The sequence below is a fragment of the Dunckerocampus dactyliophorus genome, chromosome 9 (genome assembly GCF_027744805.1).
Source record: "Dunckerocampus dactyliophorus isolate RoL2022-P2 chromosome 9, RoL_Ddac_1.1, whole genome shotgun sequence".
Lineage (NCBI taxonomy): Eukaryota > Metazoa > Chordata > Actinopteri > Syngnathiformes > Syngnathidae > Dunckerocampus > Dunckerocampus dactyliophorus.
Genome location: NC_072827.1, coordinates 23,990,448 through 24,014,803, shown reverse-complemented (window position 1 = coordinate 24,014,803; position 24,356 = coordinate 23,990,448). Strand labels below are relative to the sequence as shown.

Genomic DNA, 24,356 nt, shown 5'->3' with positions numbered 1-24,356 from the left:
CACTGCATCCTTTTCTACAAAAGTGTGTCAATGCTTCCTTCCGGCCTCGTTCAAGCCCATCTTGGGGCGGCAGTGGCTCAAGAGGTAGTGAGGGTCATCCGAAACCGGGTGGTTTGTGATTCAACGTCGCTTGCGCTATCCCAGTCACTGCTGTTTTGTTCTTGGGCAAGACACTTCACCTACCTCGCCTCCATGTGAACAGATGTTTGGTGGTCAGACAGGCCAATGGAGGGAAGTGTTTACGTCAGCCCACACCAGGGCAGCTGTGGCTACATAAGTAGATTACTACCACCAATCTGGGAGAATGGTTCGCTTTCTCCAACATGAACTCTTTGGAGAGGACAAGTAAGGTTGGAGGAAGTTGGCATCAAACAATGACCATTGTTCTTCACAGCTTTGATGCACATAAATATGGGTGGGATCGGCGTCTTGTCGTTAGGAGGCCAGTTTCTAGAATCCGTCCACATGTAATCCAATCGTAAAATAGGCCAAACGCTGAATGACTCGCAATTCGTGCGTACTCCTCCCTGCTCAAGCACAAGCTTTTCATTCTGTACAAAAAAATGCGCACTGTGTGTTATACAATTATTAAAAAAATATATACATTTTAAAATGTTGAATATTTGTCATACAAATATACAATAGAAATACATATCTTATGATTTTAATATATTTTTGATTTTTTTTTCATTTGACTTTTGAAATAATTACTTTAAATTAAAGTTTTTGAACTTATAATGTGTTTATTATGTGTCCAGACTAGAATGTTACTCAGCAGAGCCATTTTTGATTGATACCACAGTGATGCGATAATACATTTGCATTTTCATCAGAGCATCATGACTTCACCTTGACCAGCACAGGGGCGGGGCTATATGACTTGAAATATTGGGCAGGGACTAACAGCTACAGCGGGCGTCGACGATGAAAGTAATCGGCACATTTATCCAGATCCTCACCGAAACTGAATCGGCTCTTTCTTCATGGAAGTTTCAGTCATTTCTGCTAATCCAGATAAGCAGCAAACACGATCAAAAGGATAACATTCGCATGTGCTTTCAGGCTTGGCTTTGAGATCTTTGGCCTTACGTTCCTCACGGCACGTCACACTCAATGTAAGGGATGTCACTGTAGCGGCGGTCCACCTCCACCCACTGCTGCACAGCCCGGGTCATGATGTCCTCTGAGAGCTTCTGGGCGTACTCCAGCAGCGCTGGGTTGACCCGAGGTGAGCTCTCCGCTGAGCCTACCTCAGAATGAAGCAAGTAGGCCTTCTCTCCCCTTGTCCTCCCGACTTTACCATCCTCTTTCACATCTTGGTCCACAGAGGTGCTCCTCTTGGATTTGACACACCCCATACTCTGGAGGATGGTGCATAGATTTACTGTGGGGTGGGTGCAGGTCTTTGGTTTGACTTCTAAAAGCAGTTTAGGTTCATCCTAAGGGGCGTCATTCTCCACTTGTGGCTCGGCTGCTGTCCAGTCATCCACTCCCACTTTCACCCATGGCCAAGTGTCCACATATGGAAGTATTACACAAGAGCGAGGGTGATTTAGAGGGAGCTTGGAGGCGAACGCCGGCTAAGCCCATTCCTGTGTGGGTCTGTGTATGATGCAGATGCAGACGGTCGGTCGCTCCTTTCTTGGGCTGCACGGAAAGTAAAAGGGAGGATGACGGTGAATTATTTGACATCAGACAACCTAAAAATACCAGATGGCGAGGAGTGATGAAAGGCCGCAATCATTTGTGGCCGTGGCAGCTGCGTGACCCGAGCTTTAAAGGCTGGTGGCTCAGGGTGATTTTTCAAAAGCCACACTGCTCTTGTGCACATCGAGTGTTTTATGGCTCAATCCTTTGGCCTAGTTTAGCTTGCATGACACAAGGACGTCTGGAGCGATGCACTGCTAACAGTGGATTGTAAAGCTGCTTCTTCCATCTGCTCCACTAACAGCCGAGCAGCCTGAGTCATGCTGACAGCTCCTTTTTCGCTACGTCCGTCTCCAAACATGTGCTTCATTCACAAGGATGCTCTATCTTCACAGCACGCATACTGAATGATACATGAGCTGGGCGGGAAAAAACACTTGGGGTGCTGTAGCATCACCTTTCTTCACTATAGTAAACACCATCAATTAAACTGCAAAACTGCAGTATTTCTTAGTTCTATGACTGGATGATTTGGGTAAACAAATAACATCTCATGACAGCACTCGCACACATACTTTGAAGTTGTTTCTCCATTCCTGTGAGGAAAAATAACCCGCGGTCCTTCAAAGCGTAATCCTCAGAGCGCTGCAAAGTCTTCTCCTCGCCTCCTCCAACACAAAAGCAGCGGCGTGAACTTGACTTGTTCATGAACCTGCAGTTCAAAAACATAACAATGATCCTTAACAGCAGATTGAGATCGCCGGATCGGAAACCGCGAGGCCATACTCACTCAGGGCGGGAAAACATGAACGAAACAGACGACAGAGCAGAGAAGATATCTCCACACACACACACACACACACACACACACAATCTGCCGTCGCTCCTCACTGAACATCGCCACAACCCAGCAGAACACTTGAACTCAGCACGCGTGTGCAGGCGGCGCCCTAACAGGAGGATCCAAACATCGGTACCAACGGTAGTATCAGTATCAGCTCGATACTAGTGTGATCAGATCGATGTCAGTTATCAGTTTTCTGTCTTTATTTTCACAAATATCTGTTTTTATGTGTTGTGTTGTTGAAATAAATTTTATATTCCTATTTACAAACTCGGGGAGTAAATTCATGGATACAGGAGTGCTTTGGTGTCAAAAAGCCAAAAGATCTTAATAAGATCCAATAGTAGTCGTTGCTTTTGTTTAATTATTTTGCACTATTGTCTTTATTTCACTCAAAGTATTACAAAGGGGAATAAGTTATTTTCTTGATATTGTGACATTGTCTTATATGATCATACATGCAGGTCGTTCATTTGTCTACAAACAAGCTGGTTGATAAACACACACACGTCGTTTTCTTGTGTTTTTATGTTTTTATTATGTTTTTAAGACGCAAAATCATTCAAACATCTTGAAACATTTTATTTGAAAAAAGAAAATATCGGTATCGACTTGGTGCCGAATTGATACAAACATCTGCAGTATCGCTCAGCCCCACCTGCCAGTGACGGCACTGGCAGCAGCGTCGCCATCTAGCGGACTTTTAAAATACTGCAATTCATCAGAGCTGACGTTTCAGCATTTATTTTCGCTAAATTGCACATAAACGGTCAGTTCTTCTCTGGAGACGGGTTTATTTTACTGAATCGCGTCGAAAGCAATACTGTCAATGACAGTCAATGACTAATATTTCAATTTGTTTGCTGATCTGGAACATTTGAGTGTGACAAACATGCGTAAAAATAAGAAATCAGGAAGGGGGCAAACATTTTTTTCACACCACTGTATATTATTTTTATTTTATTTTATTTTTTTAACAATGCTGGCCTTCAGTGTCTGCCAAGAAAGATTCTGACCGGTCAAGTCCCCACTGAAGGCACAGGTACCAAATGCGCTGCCCGCCACTGGTAACTACACGTTAACATAAATGGTTAATAGTAACAGCTACAGCCGCTAATACATTCTTTGTCAAGGTCTGCATGTCAAGGTCTACAGCAGGGGTCACCAACGTTTTTCCTTGTGAGAGCTACTTTTACAAAATGAAAATGGCCAAGAGCTACTCATTTTTGTAACATTTATTTTCAGAGCTTATTTTAAACCCAACCAAAGCGAATATGCTTGTTTTACCAAACAACAAAACAAAATGCTGGTGTCCACAACTCACATTTTGTATTTCAGAATGCATTTCTTTCTACTGTTCTTTCATTATTAACTGAAAACCTGAATGAAAAGCAGGCTTGCGGGCACTTCGTGTGGTCGTGGGGGGCTACCTGGTGCCCGCGGGCACCACGGTGGTGACCCCTGGTCTACAGTGTATTGTCATTGTAGTTTTCTTCAAAGTCATGTGAAAATATCGTCTCGTCTCGAGAGCAGAGTGTATCATGACACCCCTACAAATAGGTGAGATGTATCAAATATCATAAAACAAGGAGTCACAATACAGATTCAGATTCAGATTCAGATTCAAGAGTTTTATTGTCATGTGCATGGTAAAACAGCAGTTATACCATGCAATGAAAATCTTATTCTGTTCATACTCCCAAGAAAAGAAAGGAAACACAAGAAAGAATAAGAACATAAGAAACATAAACACATAAACATATATACCAATAAATTAAGCAACAACAATAGAAACACAATTGAGTTAAAGTCTCTCGCTGGGTGAAAAGCCAAAGAATAAAAATAGGTGTTAAGATGGGCTAAGGCCCAAAAGTCAAGGGGCCTATCTCAGGTGGAGGGGGGGATCAATCCACATTTTAGGAGCAGCAGTGGAAAAGGCTTTGTCCTCTCTGAGCTTATTCTTTAAAGGTTTAAAGCTTGCCTGATTTCACCACTGTGCCCGTTTGTTGGTCCGCTTTAAAATCACTAGCCAGCTGAAAGTCCGGGTTAGTAACTGTGGGCTTTACATTCAAACCCAATACATTCAATATATTTTTGTGCTCTGCTGAATGAATGAATGAATGAATTTGACTGCCATGATGGAGTATTATATAACTCCAAACTCACCAGGAGGTCGTCTGACTTTTACAACAAAGTATCAGAACTTTTCCTGGAGAAGGAAAGGCTGCATGTACTTCAGACACAAATAAAAGAACACAAATGTTTTTCACTTTCTAAAAAAGAATAAATAAATGGGTCGAAGAATATCTGATTTATTTTATTTTTATTTTTTTACCAAAGTGAACTATTCTTTTTTTTTTTTTTGGTTATCCTCTTAATGAGCAACTTATATGAACATAAACTCCAAAGGAGTCCGTGCCTCACCAGCCATGAACCTCACCACACGTCACTCGTTGGAATACAAACTGGTCCGTTGACTAAAAAAGGTTGGGGACCACTGGTTTAGGTAGCAGCCCCCATGACCCCACTCTGGAAGACGATGGATGTATGTCATGAATTGTATGTCATAAATGAGAACAGTTGTATTATTTTTGATATTGCTACATTGCCTTATATTGTTGTATTCATATACTCTTGTTCAAAAATAATTTGGTTAATAAACCCTTTTTTGTTTGCCAAAGTCGTCTTGTGTTTTATCGTGTCGTGTTAGAAGTCGTGGGCTTGTTTGCGGCACATATTGCATGCTATTACAGTTGGCGTCCAATAGAGGGCACTCGTATATTACGCATCTGAGCATTATGCAGGTTGCGCTGAAGCGCCTCGCGTTGTATGAAGCACTCAGGGGCGTAGCACCAAATGTCGGGCCCCCATAAATAAGGCTCCAGGAGTGTATTTCCACATCTATGACGGTGACTAGGAGCCGAATAAGCAATCATTTAAAACCATTTATATTGAGAGCATTTCAAAAAGGCAGGAAAGATCAAATTCTCTGATTATCAGACATCAGTTATCAGTTAACTCATTACATGATCTACGTCAGGGATGTCCAAAGTGTGGCCCCGGGGGCCATTTGTGGCCCGCGGCACATTGTAAGAATATAATTGAACAAGACAACTAAAAAAAAACAGCAAAAATGACAAATTCCGCTGTAATTTTAAAAGAATAAACTAAAAATAATTCAGAAAAAAAGTTGTAATGTAACAAGAAAATGTCAAAATTTTATGAGAATAGCGTAATATTGCAAGGAAAAATAATAATCATTTTCATAAAGTTGAAATATGCGAAAGAAACAAAACAACGGGTAGAGTTGTCATTTTTTTTAGTTTGTGGACAAATTTACAACGTCACGGAAATAAAACCAAAATATTATGGGAATGAAATCACAATTACGAGAAGAAAGCTGAAAGAACAGCTGCAATTTTACGAGAATAAAGTCAAAATATTAAGAAAAAAATGTATTCTAATGAGAAACAATGTCGCAATTTTATGATTTTACAATTGTGAGGGAAAAAATGTCATTTTAGTAGCATAGAGATGAAATATAAAAGACAAAATACAGTTTTTTGTAATAAATAAATAAATAAATAAATAAATAAATAAATAAATAATAAACAAAATAAAGATGTAATTTTTGGAAGGTTAGGTTGGGAAAAAGTTAGAATATTATGGGATGAAAGTCATAATATTATAAGAGGAAAATGTAAAAATATTACTTAAGAAGAAAGTAAGAAATATTTCGGGAAAAAGAGGAAAAATGGTCGGGAAAAAAAGAGCAAAGTTCAAACTAATAATAAACTTTTTCACTTTTTTTTTTGCTTTACAAAATATCAAAATGGCCCTTGCATCCTTTTTATTTTTGGGGGGTTTTGGTCCTCGCTGGAAAAAGTTTGATCCTGATCCACGTGGTCTCGGTGGTTGGTTGCAAATTAGGATCAAGGTTTTTGACACACGTGGTGGTTGTTGAGTAAAAAGCTTCCAAAGTTGTTCATTTTGCAAACACCATTCAACATGGCTACAGTATAGCATCTGGCGCTATCGGTATCTGACCGATACTTGCGTAGCGAGATCAATATTGTTTTGGTTCTCGTCTGTTTACGTTCACAAACATCTGTGTTTTAATTTGTGTTGTTCAAATACATAAACCTGCTTTTGTTCGCCTAAAATCTTTCACCTGCGGTTTATTAGGGCCTGAACACACAAGCGATAGCTGTGCAAATGAAAGTTAAAAATCACTAACTCATTCAACGAGCCTGAAAAATGTCCAAATAAAAAGTATCGGTGTCTGTATTTGAGATAACAAGTGAACGTTTTAAACGTAAAGCAACGTTTTAGTTTTGGTCCAAGCTAACAAGGTCCGGTCCGGTCCGGTTGTAAGAAGTATCTGCAGGCCGTACGTGGCTAACATATCAACTTGAAGAGTTCTGTGACGTGATCAGAAGTGTGTCTTCTCGTCACACAGATCAAGATCATAGATAATAGGTCAAGTTTGTCCCTCTGGTTGCACAATCGCCGCGCAGAAAGTAAATCTATCCACAGTCTGCATCTGCGGACACGTTTAGCACATGCTCCCAATCCCTTTATGGTTTGACAGAGGGGGGAAAGGTTTTCACGGTTAAAAGTCATTGTTGCCTGCTCAACCAATCATATTTTTTGACGCCACAAAAGAGGCTAAAGTTGGACTATAAAAACGTGCGCAGTAATAAAGTGTGATCAGCGTGGGACATTAACCCAAAACACTTGGTCCAACCCACACCGCGGGATCCTTTTTAAACACTTTTCCCACACGTTGGAGACAATGCGTCCGTCTCAATTACCCTTGTGTTGTACTTTGCTGGTGTTCTTTTTGGCTCCAGTCGCCCTGAGTGACCGCGAGACGCACCCGCAGCCTTCCAGCACCAGCCCGGAAGACTCCGAGCAGTGCTCCACCTGCGACGTCCGCCAGCAAATCAAAACCATGCGGCTGAACGCCATCAAATCTCAAATTCTGAGCAAACTGCGAATGAAAGAGGCTCCAAACATTAGCCGAGATGTTGTGAAGCAGCTCCTGCCTAAAGCGCCGCCGCTGCAGCAGCTTCTCGACCAGTACGACGTGCTGGGAGACGACAACAAGGATGTGGTGATGGAGGAGGACGACGAGCATGCAGTCACTGAGACTATAATGATGATGGCTACTGAACGTAATTGTTTTTACTCTGTTTGTAGACGCTTAAATTGCATGGCTGCTAGCACAGCCGATTTACGCACGGATATGCTTATATTTTTGACAACTTCTGTATGGTTTTATCAGGTTAACAGGGCGACGTGACGCTCTTGTCTAGGTATTTAAAGGAATAAAGGCACATTTAAACGCCTGCCGTCACATTTCAGAATGGATGACAACAGGCTGTGCGCGTGGTCATTAGCAAGGAGCTGCTTTGTGAATCAGCATTTAACTTGACTTTGGAGATTTATCTCACTTTCAAGCACGCCTTTTTTTCTTTCCTTCCTTTCTCCCTCCAGCTGCGACGGTCGTCCAAGTAAAGGGAGAGCCAAAATGCTGTTTTTTCTCCTTCACCCAAAAGTTCCAAGCCAGCCGCGTGTTCCGGGCTCAGCTGTGGGTCCACCTGCGTCCCGCTGACGAGGCCACCACCGTCTTCCTGCAAATCTCCAGACTGATGCCGGTTTCGGACGGCAACAGGCACATAAGGATCCGCTCGTTGAAGATCGACGTGAATGCTGGAGTTAGCTCTTGGCAAAGTATAGACGTCAAACAAGTGCTGACCGTGTGGCTGCGTCAGCCGGAGACCAACTGGGGCATCGAGATAAACGCTTATGACAACAGAGGGAATGATTTGGCCGTGACATCCGCTGAGCCAGGAGTAGAAGGACTGGTGAGCGATCGATCTATCTATCTGTCTGTCTGTTTGTCTATCTGTCTATCTGTCTATCTATCTATCTATCTATCTATCTGGGAGAAATGTAGTTTTACATTTAAAAAACTTCGTTGGGCACCAACGCTTGCATGGTAGGGGAGGGTCTTGCGTTGGAGTCGGTATTTGTGATGTCCTAGCCTAGTCCTTATCGGCCTGTTTTTCGAGTGATTTCCATCTGACGTACTGGTCTGTCCAGGGCCATAAAGTTCTCACCTCCACCATGTCATGAAAAACGACTCTAGGCTTTCATATAGCAAATGAATGGATGTTTAATTTCCGTTGAAAAAACGATGCTTTTGGAGGAAGAATTAGAAAAAAAGACATCACATAGCGAGAGAGTGTTATAGCACCTTTTTCCATCATAAAAATGGCACAGCTTACACATCACACACGTGCCCAGCCACTTGTTGCCAGGCTGAATTTAAATAGAGCTCAATAATAATTGTTCAATAGGTCAATAAATAAAAAAGCTGACATTCCAGCCACACCCACAAGGCTAGATATAAGGTACTTTCACACAGCAGGGCGTGATGCGCAATTCGGATTTTTTCGTTGAAATGCGATTTTTTTATGTGTTCGTTCACATCACCCAAAAAAATGCAACTCGTTAACGTGAACGCAAAGCGTCCGGGAACTAACGTGCATGCACTAAAGCGCTAAAGCATGACGTTACGGAAGTAAAGAATGTTGCAGTGTGTGCTCCAGTGTTGTGCCATACCACTGATTTCATTTCCGATCCGATACTGGGTAAAAATTGAGGCTGGTATCGGCGATATTTTGCGCAAATGCACCTGATGTGTTAAAAACTAGTGTATGGTATTTCAAATCATAGCATAAAGAATCAAGACATCATAGTAATTTATTGATTTATTCATCCATCCGTCCATTTTCTATGCCGCTTGCCCTCACTGGGGTCGCCGGGGCATGCTGGAGCCTATCCCAGCTGACTTTGGGCGAGATGGGAGGTACACCCTTGACTGGTCACCAGCCAGTCGCAGTTTATTGGTTTATTTTAAACCCTAAAACCTATATTGAGGTAGCAGGGTGATTTACAGTATAGCCAAGCTAATATACAACATCAGAAAAAACAAAGGACAAAATCACATCTGAAGTATCAAAAGTATCAACATTTTGAGTTGAGAATCGACTTCAGAGCATGAAGAACTTGTGTCGGAAGTATCGCTAATTTAGTATCGACCCGCGTTTGTGTCGATTCAAGGATTTGATTCAAGGACTTTATGCACGTTAGTTCCCGGACGCTTTGCGTTCACGTTAACAAGTTGCATTTTTTGGGGTGATGTGAATGAACACATAAAAAAATCGCATTTCAACGAAAAAATCCGAATTGCGCATCACGCCCTGCTGTGTGAAAGTAGTGGGAGTGCAGTGGGAGTCAATATTTCCTCAACCAGATGATTCCATGTAGGAGATTAAGAAGAAAGAACACTGATGAGACACCTTTTAAAAATTACTTTCAGATGAGAAGAACAACATTTCCTACCTTCATCCGAGTCTTGCACCATAAACCACGCCTTTCGATGGCGTATATGTCGGATATGTACGACCTGACCGATACATATGGTGTTCTCATCTGCATACGAACGAGGCCTGAGTCGCATTTGAAAACAATCGCAATTGTGCTGCTCACACTGACATGAACAAAAAACGAATCTGATCCAGGTCGCATGAACATAGCCTGAGTGTTGAGTTGGCGGGAACAGGAAGTCAGACACATGCTAAGGATCACGAGACTGATACGTTTCATTTATGAGTTTTATTTTATATGCACGTTTTAAAATCTCTCTCTCTCTCTCACTCCCTTTCTCTCCATATATATGTATGTATCTATACTCTACATGTATATGTATGTATACAGTATATACTTGTATCTATACTCTACATGTATATGTATATATACAGTATATATATGTATCTATACTCTACATGTATATGTATATATACAGTATATATATGTATCTATACTCTACATGTATACAGTATATATATGTATCTATACTCTACATGTATATGTATATATACAGTATATATATGTATCTATACTCTACATGTATATGTATGTATACAGTATATACATGTATCTATACTCTACATGTATACAGTATATATATGTATCTATACTCTACATGTATATGTATGTATACAGTATATACATGTATCTATACTCTACATGTATATGTATATATACAGTATATACATATATCTATACTCTACATGCGTATGTATATATACAGTATATATATATGTATCTATACTCTACATGTATATGTATATATACAGTATATATACGTATCTATACTCTACATGTATATGTATATATGTCATACATACGTTTGGATATGTATATATGTCATATATACGTTTGTGTGTCTATCTAGCTGAGATTCAGTGTGCGAGAGTGTGCAGCTTAGCTTGAGGCCCAAATGAGAAAGAAGACATGCATTGAAAACAATTTGCCAAGAATCCGCGGGCGTGCGTGTTGAGCAATAAAATAGCATACAGTAATGATGATCCGCGACCCGGTAAAAAGTGACCCACAACCCATGTTGGGTCTCTGCTCTTGAGGTTTCCGGTTGCAGAGACGCGTCTGACACATTGCACAGTCAGCAGGCGACGAAGCATTCATGCACTTCTGAAAGTTGTTACTCCACAAACACTTACCGGACACCTGGACTGATGCCAAGCGCCGAATGCGCTCAAAATCAGTCGAGTGCTTTGGTTTCGTAGGTAATAAGTTCAACAGGCCCGCATTCCTTAAAGTTTTGTGTGCGGTTGTGCAAATCAGACTAATTGCCTGCAGCGAACACTGCAACTATCAATGGCAGCTCAGACACGAAGAACACGCTTTCAGGCAATTAGGGCGCTCAAGAGCTGTGTTCAACCAGGCGTCCTTTGATTGAATTTCTTGAAATCAAAGTTTCATAATATTATTATGCCATGTTTGTACACCAGCTGACAGAAGCGGGGGGCATCAGACTTCAGCATATTAGCCACGTGTGCTTGGTGACGTGCTTTTCGTGAACTATTTACAAGTGCACACACGCTCTCATTGCAGCAACCGTTCATGGAGGTGAAGCTCTCAGAAGGCCCCAAACGTGTGAAGAGAGACTCAGGCCTGGACTGTGATGAGAACTCTCCAGAGTCCAGATGCTGCCGTTATCCGCTCACAGTAGACTTTGAAGACTTCGGCTGGGACTGGATTATCGCGCCGAAGCGTTACAAGGCCAATTACTGCTCAGGGGAGTGTGAGTACATGCATCTGCAGAAGTACCCGCACACCCACCTTGTGAACAAAGCGAACCCCAGAGGGAACGCGGGCCCCTGCTGTACCCCCACCAAGATGTCACCCATCAACATGCTCTACTTTAACCGCAAAGAGCAGATCATCTACGGCAAGATCCCCTCCATGGTGGTGGACCGTTGTGGGTGCTCTTGAGCCGCCACGCAAAGCCTGACGAGGGAGGCAGGATTTAGGGGCCTTCACCACAGACTTTTTGATCCAAACGCCAATTCCAGTACTTTCCTGCAGAACACAGTGCAATAGAACCACACTAGAGGTCCCAATAAGCTTTTACATGTGGCATACTGTAGCTTCTTTCTCTTCTCCGGTGAAATGTTAGCCATACAGGCTTAATGGAACGTAGATGCAGAAACACGTGCACGCACACACACACACACACACACACACACACACACACACACACACAAGTGAATGTAGACAGAAACGATCAGTTCTTTGACTCAACGGTCTGCGCTTAAAAGTGTTTCTCCCTTTCACCCACCCAAAAGCACTCAACCCTCAACTTAAGGAGTCCAAATGCTCCTCAAAGCCAAAGAGCTTTCTGGCTCATTTGTTTTAACCGTCGAGAAGAAAATCATGTGTTCATCGCTCACATGTATTGTGGTCGTAAAGTCCTATTCACAGCGTCAAAGAACTTGAACTGAAGGCACAAGGAATGCAGTGTTAAAGATAGGAATAGATTGTCAGTGTGTATGAATGCGGACGTAATAATCTGTACGATGCAGTTTGCACTATGGCACACCAATAGAAAGAATTGGTTGCTACCAAAAACTTGTTGTAAAAACTGATTTTGATATGTTTGTAATGTGTACATATGCCTTTGTTTCCATTAGGAGTTGCTTTTCTTAACCACTTTTGTGAAAATGAATAAAGTACAGTCTAACAAGACAGCAGACGTGATGCAGCAACTCTGTATAACTATTTCAGCAAATAAAGTTTATAGCTTGTTTGATGACTTTTGTCCTGTTTGAGTAGCATTCTGTCCATCTGAGCTTTGAATGTCCAAAATGATGCATGCCTGGATTTTGTACCCTCTAGAAGTCTGGATATGATATACTCTATAATCATTATTTTACATTTACGTGTTGTTTGACTTTATTCGTAGGGGCTCTCAACCAATAACTTGGCCTGTTTTACTTGAGGGAAGCTGAGAGCCCCATCACGCCTCAGCAGCTGAGAATCTTTATGTCTTCAACACATGTTGTAAACTGATAAATGACACAGACAAACGCGGTGTGAGTAAGCAGAGAGTTAAAATGACAACGCACACGTTCAACCTACGCGATTCCATGTGCCCAGGCCCACCATAAACCTTCGTCAGGGGCGCTATTTCCATGACTCAGCTATTCATTTTCCGCTGAGGGATGTTGAGAGTATTGCAATCTAATGAGAGGATGTGAACTCTAGTGTGCTCTGACAGCATGACCTCTTCGGCTGGCAGCCTCATTGAGAGCTGACTTCCGCCCAGTAGATGGCGAATTGAGCAATGGCCCAGAGAGCCACTTCCTTTCCTGCTGAGTGCTGGAAGAGAGCCACGGCCCAGCCGAGAGCAGACGTCAAGTGGAGTGGATCCACAAAATGTCTTTTCATCGAGGAACATTTTTAGATTCTACCATCTTTAGCAATGATGCAAGACATGCAAGTGCAGGCTGGTGATATGTAATGCTGTCGTAAGAGGATTCATATTGCCAACTCAGCTACTTTGAAAACGGTTACATTGCCCTTGCTTGCACATCATCACCAATAGAACGTACAAATACATTAAAAAGCCATTTTACTCTGTTCATTATTAGTAGCTAAACTTAGCCAAGTTGTTCTTATTAGCTGACAACAAACATAACATAAGTCGAGCATAGTTTACGTACTCAAAGCAGGCCAACGTACAGATACTACTATGTTATAAACCGTGAGGTAGCCATTCATTCCTGAGCTGTTTAGTGACAAATGCCTGTGTAATATCAAATATGAAACTGTTTCAGCAGGGTTTGTCAAAAAAAAAAAGTATAACCACAAAATGTCACCACGAGAAGGTCAGAAACAGTTTCACTTTGGTTTTGGTCGTTCATACTGAAAGGGGTACCGGAAGTGTGACATAGCAAGCACAAATCAAAGCTGTTTTCTAACCAGTTTGCACATTAGAATAAAAAAAAATCACTTGTTATGTTTCAGTTTATGAAGAAAAACTTAAAATGTCACATTTTGGTATATTTGGTATACATATTTTAGGACAGCAGGGCACCGTTTACCGAAATCTCAATGGTAACACTTAGGTACATAAATAGCTGCTCTAATTTATTTACTTATTATTTTTTGGTGAATGGTGGATTTGCACTTTGGAGTAAATAAATGAGCGTTAAGTCAAAGATTTTGAAAAAAAAATATTTTGACATTATTTTGTAAATCATTTCATTCATTTCCTGTGCAGCTTTGTCGAACTACGGTAACCTGAATATTAAAATAATGTAATCACTTGAATATATATCGCCCTATTATCTACAGTACATCTATCACTATAAATGCTTTAAAGTTACTTTAAATGGCCACAAACAGGCTCCATATCCGTAGCTTGAATGTAACACAAAGCTAGTGTGGACCCCGCCTCAAACTCCGTGTTCTTCAAAGCATTGTTAGTTAGCACATGTGTAACACACTTCGCCTTCCGCAGAAGTATGATGGAAAAAAAGAGTTCCCCAAAGTGTATTGATTAGAATAAATAGAAATCTTGAACGTAGCACGCATCATGGACACCAGACCCTGTTTCTGATTTTGTCACATTCGTTATTTTCTTCCGTGATTCAATTTTAGTTACAATGTGTGCGGACTACACTGGTTACATTTGTGACGCGTGCACGCTTTGTCGGAGTACATGTTTCAGATGCAGCAACATGTGTTTGGTGCTCAATGAGGCGTTATATTTTTGGAAATCACAGCAGCTGGAACGTAAGTTCCAGTGTTTTGTATGATTTATTACACCGTCTTTGTGGCACACTTTTCCATGCCACAAGCGTCCTTGCAGCCTGTGCGTCATGCCCCTTGAAGTGATGGCACCCTCTCTGGTACCCCTTCAGCAGACTCACCCATATGCATGATACTGTCTAGTATTCTGACTCTCAGATATCTATTTCTAAGTGTGGCAGTAGTTTTAAAGAAGTAATTGATGAGTACATTTACAGTTTATTTACATGATTCACACCCGAAGTCACCCGACGCAGGCTCTTAAAAAAATCGATGGATGGATGGACAATATTTGGGGATATTTAGATGAAATAACATGACTATTAACTTACTAAATACAAATATATGAAAAACACTTTAGCAGTCATGACAGTTCACACTCCTAGGAGCTGTTAAAATCCGGAGTCAGGCTGTCCTGCACCGTTTATAGCTGCTTGTTTGTTCCTCGTTAGTTTGAAACATTTTGACTGAGCGTCACTACATCTGTTGATGGTGGGGCTCTGGGGCATTGCATTTGCCAGCGACATTCCACCTCTGACAGGTGAGGAAGTGAGAGTGAGAGAACAGGCAAGAAGGATGTTAGGGGCTATTAGAGTAGTCCAAGACAGCTGGAGACCCTGTTATTGGACGTGATTCTTGTTGTGTAACATTAAAAGAGCTGGCATGTATGGAACCTGGATATATTGTGTATATTCTGTTTACACAGTGAGGAAAATTAATATTTGGTTGTGTAAGGAACAGAATTTTTTAAAAAAATATTCAAAAATAACATAAAATATAAGTTTAGAATTGTTTTGTATTTGGTTGAGGAGAAACCAACGATTTGATCCCAATGCAAACGTGGCTTAGTGCTTGTTGGCAAGCACAGAGGTCAGACATTTCGTCCCTCGCGACATCACCGTTCGAACATCACTTCCTCAATCTATCGCGGGTTTTCAAAAATTCATTGCTCATTGATCGCTGTTTCCTAATATTCGTCAATAAGTCATATACTGTATCGTATTCTGTCCATCCGGTTCGCTGCAGCTACCGACAAAGACGAGGGCAGACTGCAGCGTCTCATCCGTTGCTTAGAGAAGGTGATTGGCTGCAACCCGCCTTCCCTCCAGGACCTGTACGCCTCCAGGACTCTGAAGCGTGCAGGTAAGATTGCGGCCGACCCCTCCCACCCTGGTCACACACCATTTCAATGCTTCGGTCTATCAGGACCAGAACTTCACGCCACAAGAACAGTTTCTTCCCGTCTGCCACCAGCCTCATGAACGAGGCCAAGGATCCCCCACTGACTCCCCCAGCCTTCCATAGACTATATAAGTTACATTAACATGTTCATTAATGTGCATCATCACTGGCACGCTTCAACCAAAAACACCTCACGATTTGATGCGATTCCGATGCATGCGATGCGATGATAAAACGATCATCGATGCATCTTTTTTTGTGATCAAATTTGTCATTTTTTTCACGCATAATTTTTTTTCTATCTGAAATGTCGTTTTACACACTGTGTACTACTAAAACAAAGCACATTCGTAATGATCCACAATTAAAATAAACATGAAACAGATGAATTTACTTCCATTATCTTTTCATAACTGGAAGGTTACATCAACCAACATATTTCCCATTGCACAGAACCAGCAGGAAAAGTAAAGTACGCCATATGAACAAACGTCAGCATATTCTGAGTAACCAACATAAAAAAACCCTGCTATTATTCACAAATAAATAGACTTCTCAATTCAAACCAAAATCCTGAGCATAGAATCTCTGACAAAATAATATTTTTGCTGTATAGCAAAGTCAAAAACAGCTTTCATACAAAATATCTGTAGAAATGTCTGTAGAAATCTACAGACATCAGTATATTATGAATAACCAAAAAACTAGGCTGCCCTTATTCACAATTGCAGCGTCAGTGAAATAACGCTGCGATGGGACGTTGTATCTGGCCTCCAAAGTGCGCAACAAAGCATGAAGCCCTGCTTCTCAACAACCGAATACGGCCACAAATCCTTCACAATAATTAACTTTGTGATTCGTTTTGTCTTTTCCGAGTTGGGTGGAAAATTAGTTATCACCTGCTCGATGGTTCTCTGGTTGACAGCAACTCCAGCTGGCTGTTGTTCCTCCTGGTTCGGGTGGAAACGTGCTATGTGGTTTCTCATTATTTGTCATGTTCCCAAAGTATTTTAAGCTTGTATGACAAAGCTTGCATGTTGTCTTGCTGTTGTCCAGCTCATTTTTACCTTCAATTACGTGAAAGCCAAAGTGCTTCCAGACGCTCGCTTCAAATCCAGCGGGTGCGGGTCGGAGTTTACGCTAAGCCATTGTGGTAGCGTCTTACACTTAGGTGCACCACCATAAACTGTCCGGGCGGCACTTCTGCTTTCCGTCTTTTCATCCCATTTTTTTGTTCCATCAGCATCGATTTTACGGCATTTATGAATCGATGAATAATCGTCAATGTCCGCATCGCGATGCATCTAAGAATCGATTATTTCCCCCCACCCCTACTATGCATGCGAGTAAATTACAACCAAGAGATGATGATATAGGGCCTTATTCTTCTATGTGCGTAAAAAGGAAAAGCCGCGCAGCTGAAACTGTCCCCCTTTAGGCAAACCTGTCACTATTCACCTTCATACAAGACATGCGCTCTGGGCGGAGCAACCCTGGAAAGTGGGCGTTGTTAAACACGTGGCGGAGGTCATTACAGTCCGAAGGTTTGCCAGACAAATGAATAACTTCAGCGCACGCAACGGGCCTGGCAAAAGGTGCTTTATTTAACCACAGCGGGTTTACAAGAAGTGATGGATGGGCTACAATTCAACATGTCCGAAAAAGAGTAGGAAGAAGCAGAGCTTATTCAATCCAAACCCACCTCCATTTTTTCAGCAATTACTGATTATCGTTCACCTCCTGTGTTTAACATGCACCAGTTCTTATCATAGTGAAAAGGATGAATAGCTTATTCGGTTTTATTAATGGAGAGATGAAGAACACTTGCAGAACAATACAGTAATGGTCATGGTCATGTTGACTTTGAACATAGCAGTACGCTGCATGTTTACATTGCCCGGTTCAACATGTCCGACAAGGAGTGTAATCACTACTATCAGTGTAATCACTGATAGTTGTCCACCTCCTGTGTTTAAATGCAGCAGTTTAGATGAAAAGCAATCAGAGATAATAGTAGTGATGGATGACGATCAGAATATCAATTAATAATATAGTAGATACATAAGAAAATAAATAGTAAGTAAATAGAAAAAAGAATAAAATAAAAAAAGGGAGCAAAAGTAGACTTTGAACAGTAATGGATGATAATAGAATAATAGTTTAGTTAAACAATTAGAGAATGAGAATAGATAGGAATACAGAAGTAAAACTTACACGTTATGTGGTGAATGGATAATTCCGGAATACAGTATAGTCGAGATAAAACTATATAAACAAACAATATCAGTAAGTAAACAAATAGCTGTTACTTGACTTTGTACGCTGAATAGATGAACAGACTTTGTAAATATCAACTGTTTTTACTGCTTCTTGAAATGGCTCAAATTAGTCCACCTGAACAGCATCGGGGGCCTCAGGGAGCGGTGGTCTTGCAAGAATCCCCATGCCGCTTTCTGTGATGCTGTTCCTTATGCGCAATGAGGCTTGGTTGTTTTAAACTTCCCCGGTTTTGTGCCACCATGGGAAAGTTGTGCAAGTTCGTGATTTTAGGACGTCACACACAGGTGACGGAAAAGGTTTAAATATCAGCATTTTAAGAGAGACTTAGAGACCTTTCAAGAAGTTGTCTTGGTGCTTCAGAGTCTTCCTGGTCACATGGCTATACAAAGTGTTGTTGGGTCTGCTGATGTAGTTCAGTTCAAATCCTCCCAGTTCAAAATCCATTCCTTTTCCAGCATCGAACCAGGTTTCTGAGGTTACTTTGAATGATTTGGTGATTAGGCTCCAAATATTGCGTGACGTTGTTTGGCATGCATGCTCCTGCTGTTACAAAGTGTGATTGATCATTTATTGTTATGTTGAATGTTGCTCTTGTATTGCATCTCTGTGAAGTAAAGGTTCGTTGTTGCTGTCTTTACTATCTTTTCCTGCTTTTGAGGGTCAAATATGTAAGACATTTGATCAAATTAATGTCATTACAATGATCGTAGCCGTTATTGCCACAGGGACCTGGAGTAGAACACTTTTGGCCAGCACAAAGGAAGTTGGCTTTTCACAAACATCTTTAAAATTTCGGGGCATGCTCTCCTGATGCACATTGCGACTACTTAAGGCTAGCAGCAGAAGAGCGTGAGGCCAGACTGATAGCTTGTTTGTTTAAATCCCTCCTGGGTCTACGGAAAGTAATGAAAAGCAATAAAATAAACCCAGGACATGATAACGGCCAGATGGCGAGCTGTTGAACGCTCCCTGTCTTCACCTCTGGAGTGATTTATTCTTCCCGTCTGCTCTCTGTTTGCTTTTTCACTTAGCGATGAGGAATCACTATTCCTACATTAAAACTGACAGTCACCTGTGGGAAGCCATCTTATGATTAATGACTTCATTCTGCCACTATCAGTTGATGTCCACTCCCGACATGTTTACAATATCCCTCACCGTTAGTGTTTGTTTGCACAGAGGGGTTAAACTGACCCCTCCAAACTTGTGGCCCCAGGTCATCCAGGGTTCAAGGCCACAAAACAGCGTCTCTCCAGGGAGAACACTGACAGCGTTGAAGAATAGATGTTCCTCAAAAGAGGCCAAGAGAGGGCAGATTTTGGAAAGCTCCTGTCTCCAGATGATATGCTACACTCTGACCACGGATGAATGTAATATCACAAACGACAAGAAGTCGTAATGACTAATTAATGTTATGATAATATGTAATAAGAATAAATATCATAGTACTGTCATGCAATATTTTCCTGAATACGTCATCTTTCACTCCGTAAAGTTGCGGAAATGGCGCTTGTGACATGTATTTTCTCACACGCAATTCATTTGTCAAACCTAAAGTCAGATTTTTGTGTTTTTATTAGTTATTAGTATCAACATTTTAGCTTTTCCTAGCTCCATTATGCCTTTTTCCTGTATTTGTCCCCTTTTGGTGTTTTTTTGTTTATTTTATTTCTGCAATGAGCCACGTTCCACAGATGGCCCCTGGGCGACACTTTGGACACCCATATGTATTTGGCGAGATATATTGTCTTGGTTCCGCCAGGACGGCAAGTCTTTGCCAGGTGACAGAGGAGTGTGTCCAAGCTCTACCCTCTTGATCCTGTCGCTGCAAGGGCTGGGCTGCATTGTGGAGGGGTTTATGCAGCTTTCAGACTGTCATTGGACGATGATACGTACGATCGGATGTGTGTTCGGTAGAGCAAGAAACCCTTCCTGAAGTTCCCTTTTAATGCACACCCGTACTCGCTAAATATAGCGACCACGTCGCTAAATTGTCAACACGCATCTCTTCTACATATGTAGGTGTAGCGATCATTTATATGTCAAATTAATTATCAACACTAAAGAATAACTTCACTTTTAGTTGCTCATTGGGATTCAGAAATAGCTTATATGAAAGGGAAAAGCCCCCAGATTATGCTTATTATAGCAAAATAAAGTCTTGTATCATTCATTGTGTTTTATCATTTACTGTAATTAGGAAGGTCAGGCTAGAAAGGTCAGATTGTACTTGGACAAAAGTCTTGTCGCATACCAAAACAATGTACAGTAGAAGTTATATTTTCCTTTGAAAACACCAAACATGCTACAAAAACATGAGCTTGGAGGAATCCATCCATAGTGTCTCAGCAATTACTCAAGTAACTCATTGATAAATACATCCGGAATGGCAAAGAACCCCCGGACTTTATCAGGACTCTTTGGTTTCATCTTCCAAGCCTCCTTCATCTAACCCCGAACATGCTAAATAATGTTTATGTCTGGTGATGTTCACAATCTGATCAAAGATTCTTTTCCCGTCATCCCTGATTGACTGTTGACATTTTCCACCATCCATCAAGCGTGGTTCATTTCTGATCAAACCTCTCATTGAACGTGTCAAAGAATGTCTCTCTTGTGTCCAATGACTGCAGCTTCCACGGATTTGTGCACAACAGAATTCAATGTCCGTGACTTAGTTTTGCAGCACCTTAAAAAGGACAACAGTGTAAATGAAAAATACCCTCATGTGCCATAATCAAAAAGCATGTTGATGATTTTGACTGCCACGTATCATATCCTTCAGCCATCATTCGAGTGTCACGATGCTGAGTTCTATCTAGTGGGCGCTGCTCTTGGTAAACGTCGCTTCACAACATCGTCCAATAAGCGGGTGCATTTTGTGGACTTGCTGAAATACGCCCCTCGTCCCTCAACTTCTAAAAAGAAATTTCTTCTCAGACACGCATTTTGCTGACTACATCAGCACCAGGTTAAGTTTGTGTGCGCAGCAGTGAGAAATCATCGCCTCCGGCACATTCTCTTTCATTTTGGCCTGCATCCCATTAGTCTCTGATGCCAACATGGCAGCCCTGTCATATGATTGAATTTCTCAAACACTCCCAAGATGTACGCACCTGCGGTGGGGGCTCGTCGATGATCGAAGCCCAGAAATGCCTCCTTCAATTAACAGGCATCACTTTTTAAAGCCACCTAGCCCAAAATGACTGAAATGTGTTCTTTGATTGTGACATGGGTAGGCTCATCTGCTTCTACGGCAACAAAGGATGCTGCATTAGTCTCCGTTTTGACATAATTTCTGATCACATCACCGACTGCTTCAATTAAATCATTCTGCATTCTATTTGATATGCCAGAAAACAGTAGCTGTTTTTAAATGTGCAGCTAACCTCTCATTCCCGGCAAAGGCATGTCATATCTACATAGCTGCATCGTTTAAAAGAGCTTGTGCTCTCATTACCACAAAATGCCAGCTCCTGTTGAGCTAAAAAGCAGGTTGCATTAATGAGGTCTTTCAATATCCCTCGATTTTCCATTCCCTTTGCGTTGTGGATGCTAATCTCTTCTAATCTGCGTTGCTTGTCCAATGCAAAATCGATCCCTGAGTTTCCAAAGGCTTTCTAAAGAAATCTGGCTTTGAACGTGAGCGGGTGATGATTCATGTTTGCTGACGCCTCTCGATACAGTTTTTCATGTCACAATATCCAATGTTTGTCCAGACGTTATCACAGCTGGAGAGCAAAAGGCAAGGAAAGCAGTAAAGGCTTTTTCTTACAGGACAGACACACATGATGGTAGTCAGAATGATTTCTATCATTCTTTGATGAACAGAAAAACATACATTCAATGTCGTCCACTGTAAAACTGGCTTGAAAAATGCTGGATACGAAATTCCTTCCCCAGTAAAACGTATGGTTATCTCATGTTATGTCATAGTGGTGTTTTCTACATTCCAAAAATGTCTAAACAGTTTACTGCACACAGGCAAAAGCACGCTTTGCTGCATTGCTAATCGCAGCTCCAAAAATAGTGGCAAAAGGGGTTAAATATAGTTCACAGATATTTATTTTAGATGTAATGTCTCTGGTAAAGAGTCCGATTACTGTTGGGTTGTGAAAGAGGTCTACAGTTACACTGGGTGCTGAATGCAACACAGGGAGCGCGAGGAGCTCTGTAAGGGCAGTAACAGGAGCTTTGCATCTTTAAGATATTGTAAGTGTTCTTACATCAAAGTGGACATATTTTGCATCTTGCAATCGTTATTGCATCCACCAAGTCTGTTCAAACAACAGGTGGTGTAAAAGACAGCTGGCAAAGGCACTCTGTTGACCTTTTAAATAGTTAATCCTCCCCAATTACGCTGATATGCCCCTTGGGCGATAAGAGTAGCAAGTGCAGAGCAAATTCTGCTGCTGCATACATTTCGTGACACAAGAAACTGTGGCGCGTGTTTACAAGAGTGACAAGTTTCACACAAGACTTCATGCTGGAGTGAGGGATGGAAAGCTTAGGGGAGGCCAGAGGTCCTCATCGCTATGTATTCCCTTCCAACGGGCACTTTGCCTACCATCTACCCTGCATCGATACTAGCGCTATATGTGGGAGGCTCCTCTCGCGTAAAACAAGACACATGGTGAGGGTTGACCTTTCACTGGCCTGACTATATTATTATTATTATAAGGTAAGCAATCAGATTTCACTTTTTCCTTTGGAGGGATTCTTAGGGGAGGGTAGTGAGTGACAAGTCCGTGTGACCATATTCTGTACAATAGAGTGGGGGATTCCCTGTACTCACATGTAATGTATATTTAAGAAACCAGGCTTACTACAGAAAAGTTATTAGTAATTAGGATTTAGGAACGGAAATGTTTCATGGTAAGTACATAGGAGCATCAATGAATTCATTATTTGAAGAGAATGTCGCTGCATTCGGTCTTCAGGGCATCTTCTTTTTTTTTTTTTTTTTTTTTTTTTACAAAAATTAACAGTCTACATGAGTCCACTGGGTGGTATTAAATCTGAGCTGGGGCTGTGAACTTGAAGAAAGATAATTCCAAATATAGTCATCAATACATTTAAAAAAGTAGCGTGTAATTTAAACCTACTGTCCCATAAAACGTATTTCCCTGCTGTGCATATGACAATAAATGATATCTTAATTCACCTCCTTTGTCTTGCACATTATATTTTCAAATGTATTCCTGCCTGACACTGTTTGTGTATGTGACTGAGGTCTAACATATTGAACAGAAGGTGACATGATGGTGTGATCCATTGTCCAATGAGTTTAGTCACAGGTATTAGGAGCTAGGAGGCTTCAACTAAGTTTAGTTGTTAAAATAGGCAAAACCCTGATCTCATTCCACACCACAGAATACATTCAATCCTTCATCGTCTGTGTCACTTCTGAACAACTACGCTAGCATTTTGTTTGTGTTTCGTCTTTCTCTGTTGTCTTTAAGTTGACGTTTCAGTGGACTGTCCCTGTCCTTGACTCTTTGCAGAGAGGCATTTCTTTACTCTTCTGAATCATTTCCTGTTTATTTTTATTTTTTAATTGGGAGAATAGATGCGCTGATATTTTGATGAACGATTCTTTCATGCATTCTCTCTCTGTGCCCGGCCTCCGCCTCCTTCCGATCTCCAACGTAGCCCGACTAGCAGCTTTAGTTGAGTTTGGAGCGTTCGCTCTGCTCAGCCTTCTGTTGTAGTTCCAGAATTGCTCTCTTATGCCCATCTGCAGTTGGGTACTTTTCAGAAAAAGCTGAGTGTTTGCTTTGGAAATGCCTTTAAACGTTACATTTATTTGTAAGGGTTGTTTCTTGCCACACGGGTACGCACACGGTTAATCCAGCATCACTGGCAGTGAAGGCAAAAGAATATGTGCATTCTGAATCAAACTCTATTTTCATTTAAGACTTTTCTTTTTAGTATTCATAGTGATGGATAACCAGCCGCATGGTGGTCTAGTGGTTAGCATGTTGGCCACACAGTCAGCAGATCTGGGTTCGGATCTGTGTTGAGTTTGCATGTTTTCCCTGTGCGGGAGATTTAGAGTCTTACTTGGAAAGACTGGACATGTGGATGAGTGCAAATGATGTGCCTGCTGACAAGAAGGTCAGTGTGTTCCTTGCAGTAACAGGAGCTGACACATACAGACTTTTGAAAAAGCCACGCACAAAGACGTACCTGCAGCTGTGCACCCCACTGAGCGAGC

General features: G+C 41.4%; 1 protein-coding gene across 1 annotated transcript; it reads left to right on the top strand.

Annotated features, from left to right (window-relative positions):
* Positions 1-7,163: 7,163 nt before the first annotated feature.
* mstnb (myostatin b) lies at positions 7,164-12,674 on the top strand. The gene is made up of 3 exons (XM_054788059.1): positions 7,164-7,668; positions 7,991-8,361; positions 11,477-12,674. The coding sequence occupies exons 1-3, from the start codon at positions 7,287-7,289 to the stop codon at positions 11,855-11,857; spliced, it is 1,134 nt and encodes a 377-aa protein (XP_054644034.1). The 5' UTR covers positions 7,164-7,286; the 3' UTR covers positions 11,858-12,674.
* Positions 12,675-24,356: the final 11,682 nt, after the last annotated feature.

What these genes read in the sequence shown, in the direction of transcription:
- mstnb (XM_054788059.1), top strand. Translation starts at nt 7,287, where the DNA reads ATGCGTCCGTCTCAATTACCCTTGTGTTGTACTTTGCTGGTGTTCTTT. An exon ending in AATGATGATGGCTACTGAAC is followed by an intron (nt 7,669 to 7,990) that starts GTAATTGTTTTT and finishes TTCTCCCTCCAG; the next exon opens with CTGCGACGGTCGTCCAAGTA. An exon ending in AGCCAGGAGTAGAAGGACTG is followed by an intron (nt 8,362 to 11,476) that starts GTGAGCGATCGA and finishes CTCTCATTGCAG; the next exon opens with CAACCGTTCATGGAGGTGAA.